Consider the following 18,233-nt stretch of genomic DNA (forward strand, 5'->3'; position numbering starts at 1 on the left):
ATGTGGACTACACAAGATTTTAAACATTGTATTGCAAACACCTTTTAAAGCTACACACACTCAAAAATAACACATCCTGAACTACTTGCTTGTTGTTCTCTCCCCCCCCCCCCGGCAGGCGTCCATGCACGTGCCCACGCGCTTCCTCTGATGAGCGCGGGGCCGCTCCGGCGTAGCTCAGCAGCCGCAGCGTCACACGGGGCGCACCCTTGCCACCCCTCTAGCCAAGCGGCCGGTCGGTCAGCATGCCGTCGTCGGTGCGAGCGGGGAGCCTCAAGGACCCCGAGGTGGCCGACCTCTTCTTCAAGGAAGACCCGGAGAAACTCTTCTCGGACCTGCGCGAGATCGGCCATGGCAGCTTCGGCGCTGTCTACTTTGTACGTCAAAGTGGAAATATTGTGTACAACCGCTATTCACATCTTGTTGTCGGCAAGATTTAAGATGATGATGATGCAATTTAATAACAAAGGAGCATAAGCTAACAAACAACAAATAAACTAAAAAAAAGCTACTGGTAATTAACTAATGAGCTAATAAACTAATTAATGGCGATCTAACTAATGAACTAGATAACCAACTAACTATCAAAGCAGCAAACTAGCTAGCTAGCGATCTAACGAGCTATCGGTAATAAATAGCTAATTAACCAATGAAATAACAAACTAACCAATGAAAGGACGAACTAACTAGTTGTACATTTTTTTTTTTAAAGAACAAAAGTTTTGCACATTTCAGCTTGTAAGAAATGAATGTAAAGTCAGTGTGCTAATGACGGAGTCGCATGTTTGTTGACATGTGATTTGTTGCGGCGGCGCAGGCACACGACGTGCGAACCAACGAGGTGGTGGCCATCAAGAAGATGTCGTACAGTGGGAAGCAGTCCAATGAGGTGAAGCAGCATGTGGCGCAGGGCCATTCATCGCTTTTAGCTGTTTATCTGAATTGATTTGTTCACAAGATTTTTTTGTTTTTTTGTGTGTGCGTATCATGTTTTCAAATCCTAATATATTCAAGGTCATTCTTGCATCCACTTTTTCTAAGTGGAAGTGAAGCGCTAATTAAATTTTATAATCAGAACAGTGTCAGCTTTGCGTTTCCCTCCCCAGAAATGGCAAGACATCATTAAGGAAGTGAAATTCCTCCAGAGGATCCGACACCCCAACAGCATCGAGTACAAAGGATGCTACCTGCGCGAGCACACCGCCTGGGTCAGTCTTTCCATTCTGTCTGCATGAAAAATTTATTTGGATATAGAGTCGTCCATATCCACAATAAATGAGATATATTACAGTATGTAGCAGGCCCCCCCCCAAACAAGGATGAAACTTTACTGATGATTTCTCGTTTTATTTTTGGAACCATGAATCACCGTAAGAGCTGAAAGATATTACAAAGCCATGCAAACAGTCATCAAAAAACGTGTACATGTACAAACACAAGTGCTATAATGAACAAATATTAAACAAAATGTACCTTTTGCCTCTTTGGAGGGGCTACAAATACAAAATCCGACATTCCTCGACCGACGCTGCGCAACAAACTTTTCCTGCGTACTTGCGCTATCAAGTTACATTATGTGCAAACGGCACTGAAACGGAAGTGCCTCTTCAAAATAAAAGCATTGGCCCAAAACCGGAAGTGACGATTTACAATGCAAATTTCAAAATAAAAAAAACAATCAATATTCTGGTAAGAAAATATAATTATGGTTTACACTCATTAATTAGATTTTTAGTGCCGTATTAGAAATTGCATATGTGATTTTAATTTAAATTTTACCTAAGCTTTCAAAGCAAGAAGCAATACAAAAACATGACAATTTAGCAAAATTGCTGTTGTGGAGTCTCCAGTGCTTATGCGTGTACGTGTGTTGCACAGCTGGTGATGGAGTACTGCCTGGGCTCGGCCTCCGACCTCCTGGAAGGTGAGCTGGCGTCTTGCCCAACATTTCAATTTCGAGTGCCTTATTGTTGGCCGTGAGTATGCGCATGCCACGCAGAGATAACAGACAGCGTGTGATTTAGGGCATAATGCGTACCCCAATACCCAAAACTATCATCTTAAAAAAAACACAAAATTGAGTCATTATCCACTTGGAAAAAAAAAAAAAAAAAAAGGAAGGAAAGTGTAGGATTGTTTTTTATTACAATCACGTAATTAGAAAAGGACAAGTTGATTAAAAATGAGAAAATAATAATAATATGGAATTGTTGAAGAAAATGAATGAATGATCCTGCTTGCGTGTTGCAGTTCACAAGAAGCCTTTGCAGGAAGTGGAGATTGCCGCCATTACCCACGGTGCACTGCAGGGGCTGGCCTATCTGCACTCGCACAACATGATCCACAGGTGGCGCCCCCGCCCTCCCCGTACCCGCGCGCGCTCACTGGCCTTCCGGCGCGCACGCTTTAACACGTTTGTCCCGTGCGGCAGGGACGTGAAGGCGGGAAACATCCTGCTGACCGAGCCGGGACAGGTCAAACTGGCCGACTTTGGCTCCGCCTCCATCGCCTCGCCCGCCAACTCCTTTGTGGGGACGCCGTACTGGTCAGTGACAATTTCACAGCTGCAACAGGCGCATTCTTGCTGCCACACCAGAGAAAAGGCTCATGTTATAATGTCATACATTTCCTTTATTTATTTTTTTTATTATTATTTTTTTTTTTCAACTGTCTTTTTTTTTTTGGCGGGATTTTACTCTCTAATTGGGTTTGAATTCATCGTGCTAAATGAAAATGTGTTTAAACAATTAAACAAAATAGCCTACAATTATTTATCTTTTCAAGATCAAGAATCTTTATTGTCATTATGCAAGCATAACGGAATTTTGTTCCAGCAGCTTTCGGCACAATTTAAAAAGGCGCGTAGTATAAAAACACCACAAAGTCAACGGACTTTTTTGTTTGTTTTGGGTCAGGATGGCACCCGAGGTGATTCTGGCCATGGATGAGGGCCAGTACGATGGCAAAGTGGATATCTGGTCTTTAGGCATCACCTGTATAGAGCTAGGTAACGTCGTCTCTCGAGATTCACACATTTTTGGGGATGATGATAATAATAATAACAAATAATAACAATTGTTTGGGGCCGTTGCAGCCGAGAGGAAGCCGCCCTTGTTTAACATGAACGCCATGAGTGCCTTATACCACATAGCGCAGAATGAGAGTCCCACGCTGCAGTCCAGTGAATGGTATGCACGCACGCACACACACACACACACACACACACGCACGTTTTGATTTTCATTGCCGTACTACACATGGTCACACCCGCGTAAAAATGATCATCGCATGTGCATGGTTTGGCACCGGCAGATTCAGTTATTCATGTTTTTTTTTTCAATATTTAAAAAAAAAAGTTTTTTTATGACTTGGGTGGCTAATCCCCGTTTTTCAGGGAAAGCACATTTGTCGGTAAATCTGCTCATTCTCTTTTTTTGGGGTGGCAAAGCAGTTTTGTGAGTTCAAATGTCTTCCGGCCTCAACGAAGCTCGCTCGAGCGATTGTTCGGATGTTCTATTTGAATGGAAGATGTTGTCGCTAATTGAACATGTAGCGGGTCAGGAGTGACCGCTTGCCTTGTCGCTCTCACAGGACCGATTACTTCCGCAACTTCATCGACTCTTGCCTTCAGAAAATCCCGCAGGACCGACCGCACTCGGACGACATGCTGGGCGTAAGCACGCACTATTTGGGAAGTATTGCTATCAAGACATTTAGCAACATTTCAAGGGAGAGTTTCTACCCCCAAAATGCATGTTTTTCACTCTAAAGACCACAGATAACCAAAAAAATAAATTCAACCACCAAAAGAAGGGAAAGGTTCCTTTGGAAGACATTATTACACGAAGGAGGAATTTCCAAAATAAAATAGTCATTAACTCTTTGACTGCCAAAAACGTTAAATAACGTTTAGTAAAATCCTACGGAGGAGTGCCAAAGACGTTAAAAGACGTTTTTTTCAAAACAGAGGTGAAACTAACCATTTTCTATTGTTGATTACTCAAAAACGGAATAAGGTAGAAACAAACTTTTTTTTCTGATGAAAGATGAGAGTCCAATCTTTCATTTGGTAGTATGTGTGTTTACATAGTCCAAACACATAATTTTCTGTGGACCTTGAAAGATCAGTCAAAATGCTTAAAATCGGCTGGCACTGGGGACAACCCGTTTCTGAAAACGTCTGGCAGTCAAAGAGTTAACTCCAAAAAGGAGACGTTTGCTCAGCTCATGTTGATAGCAACGTAAAACATCTCCACGATGATATGCAACGATGGCAAGTGAGGCGTCGTCCTCCCCCGTCGTCACGACGACGACGACGAGGCCAATTGCTGCGACGATGATGCCCCTTTTTTTTCCCCGCAGCACGCGTTCCTGCAGCGCGAGCGTCCCGACTCGGTTCTGATGGACCTGATCATGAGGACCAAGGATGCCGTGCGCGAGCTGGACAACCTGCAGTACCGCAAGATGAAAAAGATCCTCCTGCAGGAGACCCACAACGGACCCGCGCCGGAAGCGCCTGATCCGGACGAGGTGGGAAACGATGCGTACGCGCCGATTGCAACTGTAGTGAAACGTGTTCGGGACGCCGCCACTAGCTTCGTGCTAACACGCAATGCAATGTGCCACTCACACATGCTAATGAAACTAGCATCAATACTGCCACTAATGATTATTTTAATCATTGATTAATCTGTGGATTAATTTGTCAAATTGGATTTTTAAAAATGTTTTAATTTCTATACCTTAATTTAAAAAAAAAAATTTACAGCACAGAAAATGCACAACCATAAAGTAGCTGGTTTCTGTAGCAGCCATCAGAAAGTTGCCAAAAATGTTGATCATTGTTGTCAAACATCCTAATTAGAAAAAAACACATGAAAAAGTGACACAAATCTGAGATAAAAATATTTATAGAACATTAGTTTTGAATGAATAGGACATTCTTTATCCTCTGCAAAGAACGACTGCTTACTGCCGCCGTGAAACTTCTTGGCTCGTGTTTGTATTTTGCTGCCGCCCGGTGGCCGAGACGCGCACAGCAGAGGCGTGTGCTAATGTGTGGCGCGCCCGTTCAGGAGCTGGAGGCGGGCGGCGGGCGCACCGGCACCGTCAACAGCGTGGGCAGCAACCAGTCCATCCCCAGCATGTCCATCAGCGCCAGCTCGCAGAGCAGCTCCGTCAACAGCCTCAACGACGGCGCCCACGACAGCCGCAGCGAACTCGACCTCATGGACGGCGACCACACCGTCATGTCCAACAGCTCCGTCATACACCTCAAACCCGTAAGCATGTAAAATTCTAAACGGAATTTAAGCGTGTGGAAGTTTTGCGGGTTTTGTTGCTATAAAACATTCCGCTCTAAACACTCCCTACAAACTATAGTTTGTTTTTATGATTAAAATGCTATTTTTTTGCAATTAAAAGCATGTATTTTGAGACGCTTGCGTGTTGGAAGTGAAGTTTAGAAGTTGTGCCACGTTGTCAGGAGGAAGAGGAGGCTTTCTCAGGGGATCAAGCGTCAGGCGGCCACGCTTCGGAGCCTCAGGCGGCGACGTCATCATCGGCGACGTCATCGGCGACGTCATCGGCGGCGGCGACGGCGGCGGTGGCCCCTCCCAGGAAGCAGCGCAACCGAGAGCACTTTGCCACCATCCGCACCGCCTCGCTGGTAAGACAAGACGCACGCAAAGCAAGATTTTTCACTTGTCATGTACAAGATTATTTCAAAAGAATCCATGTGCACTGCCAAATTTGACCGCAGACATTTTAAGAATAAAAGGTTTTCGGTCAAATGAATTTTTTTTTTGCTGTAACCTTTTTTTTTTTAGAATGGATTATTAAATTATACATAGATGAGGTTAAAAAAAATCAGAAACAAGCATTAATTTACATTTTTTATTGCATCAGTTCTACTTTGCTCGAGGGACGTATTAATAATATTAATAATGAATATTTACTGTATATTAATTATTTGAAAAAATGCTAAATGAATAGTGAGATTGCTTCTTTCACAAACTCATTTATTTTATTTATAATAGACTAGCCAAGATTTGATAAATACACGTCAAATTGTTACTTAAATGTTATTATATTTACAATAATTTAAACAATGAGTTCATGAAACAAATGCAAAAATGTATATGTAAAATGATTCATTTTACAAATTTGATCATTTACGATAAAATGATTTATTTGATCAAATTAAAAAGAGTTCAAATGAAAATGCATATAACTTAACTAATCAGTTATTGCAGGAAAATAGCCAACATAATAATAATAATAACCAATTATTTAGTCAAACTTATGAAAAATAATTAAATTAAACTAAACTAATATTGTTTTTTTTCGAACAAACTTTCTAATAATCATCCAATTGATTTAGAAATATGTAATAGTAAAATTGTTCATTTCATGAAGATGTGCAGCAAATGAATGAATGAACTTCGTAGTTGGGGAGGAAAATGAATGCAAAAGAAATGACAATGATGATGATCACTTTCTGCCTGGTGCAGGTGACGCGCGAGATGCAGGAGCACGAGCAGGACTCTGAGCTGCGCGAGCAGATGTCGGGCTACAAGCGCATGCGGCGGCAGCACCAGAAGCACCTGATGGCGCTGGAGAACAAACTGAAAGGCGAGATGGACGAGCACCGCCTGCGTCTGGACAAGGAGCTGGAGGGCCAGAGGAGCAACTTTGCGCAGGAGATGGACAAGCTGCTCAAGAAGCACCACGCCGCCCTCGACAAGGACGTAAGGAAGCAAGATGACTCGTCCTGGTCGCTCTCTGCCTCGTTAAAAAAAAACAAAAACAAAAAAAAACACGATAGCAATAATTCTAGGTTGGAGGAAATCGTAGTAAACAGTCTGCAAAGCCGTCTCTGGCATGTTTGCGGCCTTGTGCTAATGCTAACTAGCATGTTTGCGACCTTGTGCTAATGCTAACTAGCATGTTTGCGCACGCGCGCGTGCGTGCGTTTGCAGCTGAAGACGTTCACGAACGACGAGAAGAAGTTCCAGCAGCACATTCAGGTGCAGCAGAAGAAGGAGCTCAGCAGCTTCCTGGAGTCGCAGAAGCGCGAGTACAAGCTGCGCAAGGAGCAGCTCAAAGAGGTTCAAAATGGCCGCCACAGCCTTTTCATACTCTTTTTTTTTTTTTTTTTTTTTTTTTTGAATTTGCAAACGCAGCAACTGCTCTACATTCACAATCATTCACTCATGACCGCCCCCCCCATTCACGACATGTGAATTTTAAGTCTGCCCCAACCCCCCCCCCCCCCCCCGTCTTTCTCCCCCAGGAACTGAGCGAGAACCAGTCGACTCCCAAGAAGGAGAAGCAGGAGTGGCTGTCCAAGCAGAAGGAGAACATCCAGCACTTCCAGGTCACATGGCAACACTTGTGCTTAGGATTGTCTTCGTTCTTGGGATGTAAATTCTTGTGTGGTTCTTCGGATGCTTTTATTAGTTCTTCTAACGGCTCTTAAGAAGGTTCTTCTAATTCAGATTCTATTAGTATTTAAAAAAAAAAATTTTTTCCAGTGGTGCTTCTACTGTTTTTTTTTTTGTTTTTTTTTCTCCTAATCCTTATATTGGTTCTTTTAATGATTGTTTTTTTCCTGATGGCTCTTCGAGTGCATCTTCTAAAGGTTTTTCCGATGGTTCTTCGATTGGTTCTTGTCATGCTTTTATTAACAGCAGTCAGTCGTGGTGATGGTTCGTTTAATGCTCCTTGGGATGCTTCAGTTGGGTCTCTTCATGTTTTTTTTTTTTTTGCTTAATGGTTCAACTGGTGCTTCTTCTAATGCTTCTTGTGTTGGTTCCAATCTGATGCTTGAGATGTTTTTTTCTGATGGTTCTTCTAATGTGGCTTCTTATTGCTGTCCCGGTGATACTCCTATTGGTTCTGCTGGTGGTTCTTCTATTAACTCTTTGACTGCCAAAAACGTTAAATAACGTTTAGTAAAATCCTATGGAGGAGTGCCAAAGACGTTAAAATACGTTTTTTTTTTTTTTTTAAAACAGAGGTGAAACTAACCATTTTCTATTGTTGATTACTGAAAAACGGAATAAGGTAGAAACAAACTTTTTTTTCTGATGAAAGATGAGAGTCCAATCTTTCATTTGGTAGTATGTGCGTTTCCATAGTCCAAACACATATTTTTCTGTGGACCTTGAAAGATCAGTCAAAAATGCTTAAATGGGCTGGCACCCACGGCATCCCTTTTCTGAAAACGTCTGGCAGTCAAAGAGTTAATTGATCTCATGCTTTCATTGGTTCTTTTTTCTGATACTCCTGTTGAGTCTCGTAATGGATCTTCTGACGTTTCTTCTAATGCTTCTCTTCATGCTTTTGCTGTTTCTGGTCACGCTTCTGTTGTTGTTGTTGTTGTGTATTTTGTCTTCTAGATGCCACTACTGGATCTTGTTTTGGATCTGATGCGTTTGTGGTTCTTCTAATGCTTCTATTGTGTCTTCTGCCGGTTCTTGTCATCGTCACGCCGCACGCACGCACGCACGCACTCCAGGCTGAGGAGGAAGCCAACCTGCTGAGGAGGCAGCGGCAGTACCTGGAGCTGGAATGTCGCCGCTTCAAGCGCAGGATCCTCATCGCCCGGCACAACGTGGAGCAGGACCTCGCCCGAGAGGTTCGTTACGCACACGCACACACGGCGTGTCCATAAGTGACTGGTTGACAACAGAGTTCCTGTGTTGGAAATCATTCAAATCACTTCAAAGAGATTTCCGGCGGACTTTCTCGGGAACTATCTAGCCGCGCGATGTCAAACGTTGTGGGACACATCCTAAACTTCTGGCGTGGGTCCGCCAGGAGCTGAACAAGCGTCAGACGCAGAAGGACCTGGAGCACGCCATGCTTCTGCGGCATCACGAGTCCATGCAGGAGCTGGAGTTCCGCCACTTGACGACCATCCAGAAGGCTCGCGCCGAGCTCATCCGCACGCAGCACCAGACGGAGCTCACCAACCAGCTGGAGTACAACAAGAGGCGGGAACGAGAGCTCCGGCGCAAGCACTTTATGGAGGTCCGGCAGCAGCCCAAGAGCCTCAAGGTGCGCGCCCTCGCACACATGCACACGCAGTCCGCTGCAAAAAAAAACTCCCCCAACCACTGACTTGTCTGTTTGTGTTTGTGTGCGTTCAGTCGAAGGAGCTCCAGATCAAGAAGCAGTTCCAGGAGACGTGCAAGACGCAGACCCGCCAGTACAAAGCTCTGCGCAACCACCTTCTGGAGAGCACGCCCAAGTGCGAGCACAAGGCGGTGCTGAAGAGGCTGAAGGAGGAGCAGACGCGCAAGTTGGCCATCCTGGCCGAGCAGTACGACCACTCCATCAACGACATGCTGTCCACGCAGGCGGTGAGTTTCTCACCCGGGCCGATACCGATTCCCCCCGAGCTCGCCACCGATTCCCCGAGCTCGCCGCGTTCCCAAACAATGACACGCGCCGGCCCTAAGTTGCACATGCTGGGAACGTCAAAGATTGTATTTTTTTTTTTTTACAGTGGAACATTGATTTCCTACTAGCTTAATTTGTTCCTTGTAAGGCAATTTTCTCAATGGAAGTGAATTGAAATGTACTTAATAGTCATTTGTCATTTTCATGCAGCCTATAAAGACACAGAGCATCCTTTGACATGAGTCTTTTGTTTTTTTAAGTAGCTTTTAGTTCTTCTGCATTTCTTTGATTCCTTCAAGCAGGGATGTGATTTTTCCGCTAATTCGCGGAATTCCGCTTTTTTTATCTCCCCCCCCAAAAAAAAAATCCGATTTTTTTTTTTTTTTTTAGTAGTTCATTGTGTATGCACATGACAGGGATGTGATTTTTCCAATTTGCGGAATTCCGCTTTTTTTTTACCCCCCCCCCCCCAAAAAAAAATCCGATTTTTTTTTTTTTTTTTTTTTGTATTTCATTGTGGCTCCGACAGATAACATCTTCTGCTATAACAAAGACATTTGTGGTATGCTCTAATATGAGTTACTTTTCATTTGGTCATGATACAATTATTTGTTCATGAAATTTGAACTCTTCAACATTATTTATGTGTTAACTTAGTAATCACATTAGTTAGATATGATGATATTCTCAGTGATAGTTTTTAAAAGCAAAGGCAGTCCAATGTTTTTGAATGTGACTGATTTTGAGTTGACTAAAACTGCCATTTTATATGGGATAGTTCAATATACATTGAAAATTGATGCTGTTGTTTTGTCTATTTCTTTGTCATGTTGAGTGCATTGAAAGTACTTAAAAACACGGAAAACCCATGAGCTCCGGGGGGCTTCGCTAGCTAGCCTAGCTGGGTGCCAGCGGTCCCCAGACCCCCGGCTAAATTTTCAGATAATTTCACTTTGGTCAAATCACATCCCTGTTCAAGTGATTTGAACCAATTTCCCATTTGTGTGTGTGTGTCAGCTGCGTCTGGACGAGGCTCAGGAGGGCGAGTGTCAGGTCCTGCGCATGCAACTGCAGCAGGAACTGGAACTGCTCAACGCTTACCAGAGCAAAATCAAAATGCAGACGGACGCTCAGCACGACAAGGAGAGGCGAGACCTGGAGCAGCGAGTCAGCCTGCGGAGGGCGCTGCTGGAGCAGAAGGTGAGAACGGCGTTGGGCTCAACGCTGCCGTCCGTCATCACTGCAAATGTTTTTCAATGAATCGTTCCAACCGTAGATTGAACGACATCCAAATCACATTTCGATGAGGGATTACGTAATGCTTCAGACCGCAATTTAGTTCCACTGCACTCGATTAATCGTCTGTAAAAACGTATGCAAAATCCTGTGTTAGTGATACGGGAATGAGTGGATGCGCATTCAGCCCAATTTGTGCGTCTTTGTTTTTGTGTGTTCAGATCGAGGAGGAAATGCTTTCCCTTCAGAACGAGCGATTGGAGCGCATCCGTTCGCTGCTGGAGCGGCAGGCCCGCGAGATCGAAGCCTTCGACTCCGAGTCCATGAGGCTGGGCTTCAGCAACATGGTCCTTGCCAACGTGGCCTCCGACTCTCAGGGCGGCTGGGGCGGCGGCGGCGGCGGAGGGGGCGGGGCTCCCGGGGGCGGCCACTGGCCCGGAGGCGGGGGCAGCGGCGGCGGTGGCGGCGGCGGTCACCACGGCGCCCAACAGCCCTGGGGCCAGCCCGCCATGGCTGGAGCGCCGCCCCCCTGGAGCCTCCATCACCCGGCGGGCGGGGGCCAGAGGGGGAGCGGGGGCGCGGGGGCCGGGGGGGTGAGGAACAGCCCCCAGGCCCTGAGGAGGACGTCGTCGGGGGGGAGGAGCGAACAGAGCATGAGCAGAAGCACCAGCCTCGCCTCCAACGCCTCACACCTTTCCTACACCTAACGCGCGCGCACGCACGTGCACACACACGCAAGCACCTGACATCGCCATGACGACGCCAAGGTCACTGTTAGGGTTCGCAGGAAGTGCTGGAAACACGAATGCTACATCAGCATCCGAAATGGCTGCAAGCTCATTACAGTTAGCATCATGCTAACCGAGGCCAAGAAAGCTAATAGCGCTATGCTAGCCTCTTGCTAGGATCGTATTTGTGTCAAACCCAATTTTAAAACCTTACTTTGAAACCCTGACTTGATTTTAAAACCCTCCCTTGAAATACTTTAATAAAAAAAAAAACCTACTTTGAAGGGTTAGAGCAAGGGTAAATCCTTCGCATCATGTTATGTCTGCCATTTGAGCCCCATGCTAAAGCCATTTTAATGTCATGTTAGCATCATGCTAATGCCTCGCTAGCGCTTGTCAAGGTGGCATCACCACCACATGCTAATCTCGCTAGCATGGTAGTCACGACCTCGCTGACTGTCACCTTAGCTTCTTAGCGTCACAAGCTATGCTTATGTTAGCCCCTGGGAGCTTGTTTACATGCTGGTGGAGTAGAAGCACCTGTGGCTAAGGCCAAAGTGTGGCGGTGTTTTTAAACTTTTTAGTGCCGCCATAGTGTCCTTTTGGCGTCACACTCGTGTCAAATCTACCATCCGTGTGTCATGCTAGCATCTTTTTGGCATCATGCTAGTCTCCCAATAGCGTCCTGGTAGTCCACTGTTGGATTTTAGCCTCACGTTAGCATCATGAATTCAATTTCATGTTTAAGTGGGGCTAGCCAAGCTAACGTTGTTGGTTGTCGGCTGTTACTGAATCCTGTGTCCACAACATGCTAAGAACATGTTTCAAAGAGACAAAAGGATGCATTTTAGTCTCCATTCAAAAGAGCTTCCAGCTGTCTCATTTACAAGCATTTGCTCGCAACAATGTTGCCTCGTTGCCTCTTAAGTTGACAAGCGCCAACATAGTTTGCAGCAACTTTTGGTGATGAAAAGAGACGATTTTGCCAACAAAAGCACATCGTGTGTCAAAAATGCTCGTATTTGCAATGATTCTAGTGTAAAGATGTCAAATGCTCATTTTGAAGTTGAAAACGTCAGTTTTACCACAGAGATTTTCGTTTTAGCTATAAAAATATATATATACTCGTTTCTGCATATTTTGCGACACAAGTTGCTCATTATTGCAACCAAAACCACAAATAACACTCGTGATGAAAACGAGATCCGGTGCCAGGGTTACGTCAATCTGCCCCACTGTGATGTCACAATAGGGCCAACTTCAGAAGACTGACTTGCTGGTCTAAGGTAAGACTCTCACAACCTTTAGACAACACGTTTCACTCACACGCTTCACAAACACGTCAACGCGCATGTGGAGGCGATGCCGTGTGATTGGCTGCTGCGCTTCTGCCACCTTGCTGCTCTCCTTTCCTAATTTCCTTGGCATCCTTTCTTCCTAAGCTCCAAGCTTGTTCCTGTCCTACCTTCCTAACATTTTACCTTCCTAGCATCCTTCCTTCCTTGGTTTCCCTCAGGTGACGCCCTGCTCCGTGTCACCGCGCTCCCTCGCCCCGCCCACCAATGAAAACAAGTTGAAACCTGTTTGCTGCTTCTGCCCGTCAATCAAAAAGTGTAAATATGTACATGAAGAGAATTGTAGAATTACTACGCGTGCGATCGTCCGACACGCGAGAGCCGACGGACAGTCAAACGTGTTCATATTGTAAATCGTGTCAGATTTCACAGGAAATTTGACGTCGCCCCACAAGCGACATCAACCGTGTCCACTCCCCCGTGGTGGGCGGAGTCAAGCCTGTACAGTCTATCAGTATTCTTTCCTGTCATTGGTTGAAGAGGAAAATGGGACGAGAGACGTTGTTGCTCGCAGAGAGCATGTGAAAAAAAAAAAAAAGACATTGCTTTGTTTTTTGGATGATGGCTACTGGATCAAGAATCATCTGTAATAAAGTAATTTTTTTATTTGTTGGTCTTTGTCGTTCATATATTCAAGCAGCATTTTCCTCTGTTGAGAAAACAGTCCCATAAATATGCAAGGCTGACACTAATTATTTTAAGAGGATGAAAATATTTGTCGTCGATACATTTTCCACCAAAAATATGACCTTTGCCCTCTTAAAAATAATGCGTAAATGGAAAGTTGTCCGTGCGACATTTTTCAATAAAAAATGTCAATTTGTCTCTAATTGTTTTGTTTGTAGTGCAGCCTTTATTGAAAAGCATCAGTAGCGAAGCGCACGTGGTGGCAGTTGCGGCGGCAGTCAGTGAAAAACGGTCTGCCTCCAGTGCTTGTCGGGGGTGAAAGGCCACAGGCAGTCCCTGATGGCCGACGCGAACGCTCGCGGCTCCACGCCGAGGCCCAGCACCTCCAGACGGGAACAGTCCAGGCGCGGGTTGAGCGGTCGCAGAGCGGCCGCCGACGCCGGCTGCTCCGTCAGCTGCCAGCGGGAAAAACAAAAACATGAACGGGCGACCGGTCGGATGACGTACGTGCGGCTCTTACCGGGACGAGATGACTGGACGGAAGGTTGAAGGCCCGAGCCATGGCCAGCGCCATCTCGTATTTGGTCATCTGCTCTTTGCCGGAATAATGGAACATTCCTCGGATGGAATCGTCCTACACACACACACAAACAACAGTTAAGATCAATAATCAGGAATAAATCATAACAATCATTCCAAATAAGTGCAGATTCAGGTTCAGAATCATTACTGAGAACAATAATAACAATTGTAGGAGCTTTTCTTCCTGTTTTGGCTTGTGTGCACGTGTGATGTGCACGCGCTCGAGGGCCGCACATTCGACGTCCACCATGATTGGCGGTGTCACCAGTGGGCGTGGCCTTGCTTATTAATAAGTGGGCTCACCTGTGTTAAGGAGTGTGCGTGTCTGGCATTGATCACCTGGTGGGGTGAGCGTGAGCAGGAAAGGCGATGTTGAGCGCGCAAACGCAATCTTTGGAATACAGTGGAAGTCAAAATCAACTTCAGCCGTGACGTGCAACGAAGAGGACGTCACTTCCTGCCGTGGAAGTGGCGAGCTGCTCTGTCCTTGGCCGGCAAACCAAGTAAGTTCCCGCCTGTGTTTTCCATATGTTGGACATTTGCATATACAGGCAAGTCAAATTGGCGAAAAAGACGGCGCGCGTCAGCAGAGTTTAGACCCTCACATCTTAGACGCCGCAATAACAATTATGCACCGGCGTGGCAACATAACAGTTGTTCCAGCCAACTATGAAGAATAATTATTATTAATGATAATAACAATAGTGTGCATGAGCAGCAGTGTGGCAGATGTTCCATAATTTCCATAAAGTTCCATAATTACTAATAATTATTGAGATAACAATAATGTACCCGAGTGGCAGATATTGTAGTAAATGAATACGGTTTTATATAAATAAAATGACAATATAAATAATATACCACTATTGAGGAAAAGCAATATTGTGTGTGGCGGCACTCTAGACGTTTCACAAGAGATTTTTTTTAAACCATTAACTTATTTGCTCCCCAAAAATTTATATATTTACATTTATACATTTAAAATCTGACCATGCTCCCAAACACAAATTGATGCGTTTTTTAAAAACTTTTTAAGGCTTTTTATGCCTTGATGCAGCCTCAGAACTGAAGCAAATGCTTGAAGCAATGATAGTTATTACAAAAACAGCCAGCAGGTGTCAGCAGAGTGTGAGATCAACCAGGGCCATGTGGTAAAAATTGTACTGATAAGTGTATTTAAGTAGGTGTTGCAGCAGATGGACAAGAATAAGAACAACACATAACTAATAATAATAATCATAATCATGGCGTACCCGAGCGGCAGCGTGGCAGATGTTCCAGCAAACGGCGGCGACGTCCTGCGTATGCGTGGGGAACCTCAGCTGGCAGTGGTCGAGCGCGCAGCTGTCGCCGGCCGCCGGCACCCCCTGCACGACTTTGGGCCACAGCGCCGTGACGGCGCTCTCGGACGGAGTCTCCACCTCGCCGAACAGAACCGGAACGCGCAGAACCGCTGAGCCTGACGGACGGGAGACGCCCACGTTAGCGGCGTGTGCGCGGCAGGTGGCGTGCGGCAGGCGGCGTGCGCGACTGACGTGCGCAGTGCTGCAGCGTTTGCCGCTCTCCTTCCCTCTTGCTGCGTCCGTACGCGTTGAGCGGGTTGGGCGCGTCGTCTTGGCCGTAAGGCGGACGGCGGCCGTCGAACACGTAGTCGCTGCTTATGTACAACAGGAACGAGCCGCAACATGCTAACAGAACACACGCGTCACAATCGGGTGTCGCAAGCAACACACGCGACCACAACAAAAAACACGCACACACACGGACTGACCCGCCTCCCTGGCGAGGATGCCGACGGCATGAACGTTGATGTTGTTAGCCGCCTCCGGGTGGCGCTCCACCACGTCAGGACGGCGCTCCGCTGCGCAGTGAACCACCACGTGGGGCTACGCCACGCAGGCAAGACATGCACGCACAAACATGACGTGACAGGATTGAGCCCGTGTGTTTTTTTTCTTTGCCTTTTTGTCTCTTTTTGTAGCTTTCAGTAATTCCTGCTCTCGCAGCTTTTATTTTGGTAGGTTCCTACTTCCTGCACTACTCCCAATCACGAATCAGTACTTGCTTACCTTGCACTGACTCATGAGCACCTTGACGGCATCCTCGTCGGTGAGGTCGCAGCGAAGAAGGTGCGGGCCGGCCCTGCGGTACGCCGTCCCCGTCGCCGCACAGCCGCGCTTCTGAAACTCCTTGAGGACAGTGCGGCCCAGGAGACCGCTGGCCCCCGTCACCAGGACGCGGGGACCCTCCTGCGGAGGATCCTCATGCTGCGCAAACACAGACGCGGCATTTTCATTGTTCCAGAATCTTTGAAAAAAATGCAAACGCACACAAATGCACATCTGATGGTGCGCCAAATTTCAAACATGGAAACACATTTAGTGATGCTAAATTTCAATACTGCTTTATATTGTCTTTTTTCTTTTACGAATGAATGACATTGAATTGTAATTGCTGCACAACCACCAGTAGATGGCATTAATGACACATTTTCAAAATGAAATCAGCACAGTTGGTGAGTCCACTAGAAGAAATGGTTGCGTTTTGTGCAACCTGCCTTTCTTCAACTGTTGATTATAATTATCATTTCCTCTGGTACATTTGGTGCTTATATAATTTTGCAAGCTTAAGTTAAAAAAAAAAAATATATATATATATATATATATATATATATATATATATATATATATATATATATATATATATATATATATATATTAATGCAAGTTTGAAACTCGGATTGTACAAATAAGTGCCACCATGGAGACCTGCATTTTCCCCACTTTGTGACTTTCGTCCCAGGAAAATGATACGCATATCAGTGGAATAATATTGAAAAGACCTTTCTGATCATGCTGCTTTCATGCCAATCAATCAGTTACGTACACACGTCATCGCTTCAACTTTACCTGCAGCAGCTTCACGTATCCCGGCCTGAAGTCAATCGTTAGGTGGTTCATCTTTTTTTTTTCCCGTACGTGTGATCGGACCCTTGCGATCGAATATCGACCTTTATTTTTGGGTTTGTTATATGGTTCGAACTTTACTCCCGCGACACTTCCGGATTAAGGGATCAGCTAATTACCGTACACCGACCGCCAATGTAGTAAAACGCTTTACGGCGGAATCCTTTTCTCCCCCGTAAAACAAAACGGATCGATCAACAGACTCAAGACTTTTAGCAATAGCAGTAGCAACTACAATCTTGGTTAATCAGGTATGCGTTATGCTGCGTTACAAGTGAATACGATTAAGAATGGAAAAATGAACGTAAAAATTCACCCCAAACTCAAGTTGTCCCGATTGAAATCCTGGCATCTGCTCTTGCGACAACAGCTAGAGACACTGGATGGCCGAGGACAAAGAAACTAACAAACAAACGAAACAGCAGAGCGCAGAATTAAAACGAAAGTAAAATGTCCAAATGCAACTTCTTCGTTGGTATTTTTGTTTTAATTCTTAGTGAATTGTCTCAATGTCGCCCCCGGCAGGCGACAAACGTACACCAGCAGTAGTTAACCTTTTAGGATTTAATTTTATTTGACAAAATCAAATTCATTAATACCACCTTTTTTTGTGTTAAATAATAGTAATTGTAAAATAAATATATCTGAGACATTTTTCGACACACATTGGATGAATTTATGTTGAAATCCAAACTTTAACTATTGTTCAATTTATATTAAGAAGGGTTTTGGTGACAAAATGCTTAGTGGCGGATTTAGGTAAAACACCCCAGCTTTCACTACATTGGATCGAGCCACCTTAATGCGCATGTGCAGAGAGTTTATGTAGGAAGTAGGCGCAAAACAAAATGGACGGCGCGAAAAAGTTACAAATACGTGAATGTGAAAAGTCCTAGCTTTTTTTCCCTTCAGTTTTTTTATTGTATTTTATTGTACATTTTATTTTCATGTTATACTGGTTCCTCTTAGAAGTTTGTAGTGTGCTATAACAAAAGCCACCATTTTTTTGTGTATGTTAGGGGGGAAAACGAACGACGCGAAAAAGGACGACTGAGAGAAAGTAAAATAAAACCAAAATGGAAAAAAAAGAAGCTATCCCAGCAGGGCCGAGAAGAGGAGAAGAATGAGGAAAATAATAAGTTTATTTCCTATTTACCAAAAATGACGATAATCTTCACTGCGTGTCCGTCAGCAGCGAGTAGCAGCTACTCACAGCCAGCAGCAAAAACAACATCGACGCTGGTTGGACACACAAAACTAGTGAGTATCGTTGTATCTAAACTGTCCAGATGGTGATATTTCCCATAGTTTTTTAGTCCTTAATGTAATAT

The 18,233-nt window shown here is 45.0% G+C and overlaps 2 protein-coding genes across 4 annotated transcripts in view; one reads left to right on the forward strand and one right to left on the reverse strand.

The window, feature by feature from the left end:
• LOC144035989 (serine/threonine-protein kinase TAO1-like) overlaps positions 1-18,233 on the forward strand; it is a 28,415-nt gene that overhangs the window by 2,083 nt on the left and 8,099 nt on the right. Inside the window, exons 2-21 of one of the 2 annotated variants that reach the window (XM_077546186.1) lie at positions 119-377; positions 818-889; positions 1,107-1,208; positions 1,879-1,924; positions 2,251-2,347; positions 2,432-2,545; positions 2,916-3,007; positions 3,095-3,188; positions 3,592-3,673; positions 4,363-4,530; positions 5,076-5,282; positions 5,486-5,668; positions 6,513-6,749; positions 6,981-7,109; positions 7,295-7,378; positions 8,522-8,641; positions 8,824-9,063; positions 9,156-9,368; positions 10,426-10,608; positions 10,866-14,439. In XM_077546186.1, coding sequence (XP_077402312.1) covers positions 246-377; positions 818-889; positions 1,107-1,208; positions 1,879-1,924; positions 2,251-2,347; positions 2,432-2,545; positions 2,916-3,007; positions 3,095-3,188; positions 3,592-3,673; positions 4,363-4,530; positions 5,076-5,282; positions 5,486-5,668; positions 6,513-6,749; positions 6,981-7,109; positions 7,295-7,378; positions 8,522-8,641; positions 8,824-9,063; positions 9,156-9,368; positions 10,426-10,608; positions 10,866-11,351 — 3,081 coding nt within the window. In that variant the 5' untranslated portion in view covers positions 119-245 and the 3' untranslated portion in view covers positions 11,352-14,439. The remainder of the gene's footprint in view (positions 1-118; positions 378-817; positions 890-1,106; positions 1,209-1,878; positions 1,925-2,250; positions 2,348-2,431; positions 2,546-2,915; positions 3,008-3,094; positions 3,189-3,591; positions 3,674-4,362; positions 4,531-5,075; positions 5,283-5,485; positions 5,669-6,512; positions 6,750-6,980; positions 7,110-7,294; positions 7,379-8,521; positions 8,642-8,823; positions 9,064-9,155; positions 9,369-10,425; positions 10,609-10,865; positions 14,440-18,233) is intronic. The other variant, XM_077546187.1, reaches the window with a different exon arrangement.
• On the reverse strand, positions 13,313-17,386 carry mat2b (methionine adenosyltransferase 2 non-catalytic beta subunit methionine). 2 transcript variants are annotated; one of them, XM_077546195.1, is made up of 7 exons: positions 17,219-17,386; positions 16,006-16,203; positions 15,708-15,822; positions 15,472-15,624; positions 15,190-15,395; positions 13,875-13,988; positions 13,313-13,809 (listed from the first exon to the last, which is right to left on the reverse strand). In XM_077546195.1, the coding sequence occupies exons 1-7, from the start codon at positions 17,252-17,254 to the stop codon at positions 13,633-13,635; spliced, it is 999 nt and encodes a 332-aa protein (XP_077402321.1). In that variant the 5' UTR covers positions 17,255-17,386; the 3' UTR covers positions 13,313-13,632. The 2 variants fall into 2 exon arrangements, with proteins under 2 accessions (XP_077402321.1, XP_077402320.1); XM_077546194.1 differs by lacking the exon at positions 17,219-17,386 and adding an exon at positions 16,846-17,212.

Source organism: Vanacampus margaritifer, chromosome 16 (genome assembly GCF_051991255.1).
Source record: "Vanacampus margaritifer isolate UIUO_Vmar chromosome 16, RoL_Vmar_1.0, whole genome shotgun sequence".
Classification (NCBI taxonomy): Eukaryota; Metazoa; Chordata; class Actinopteri; order Syngnathiformes; family Syngnathidae; genus Vanacampus; species Vanacampus margaritifer.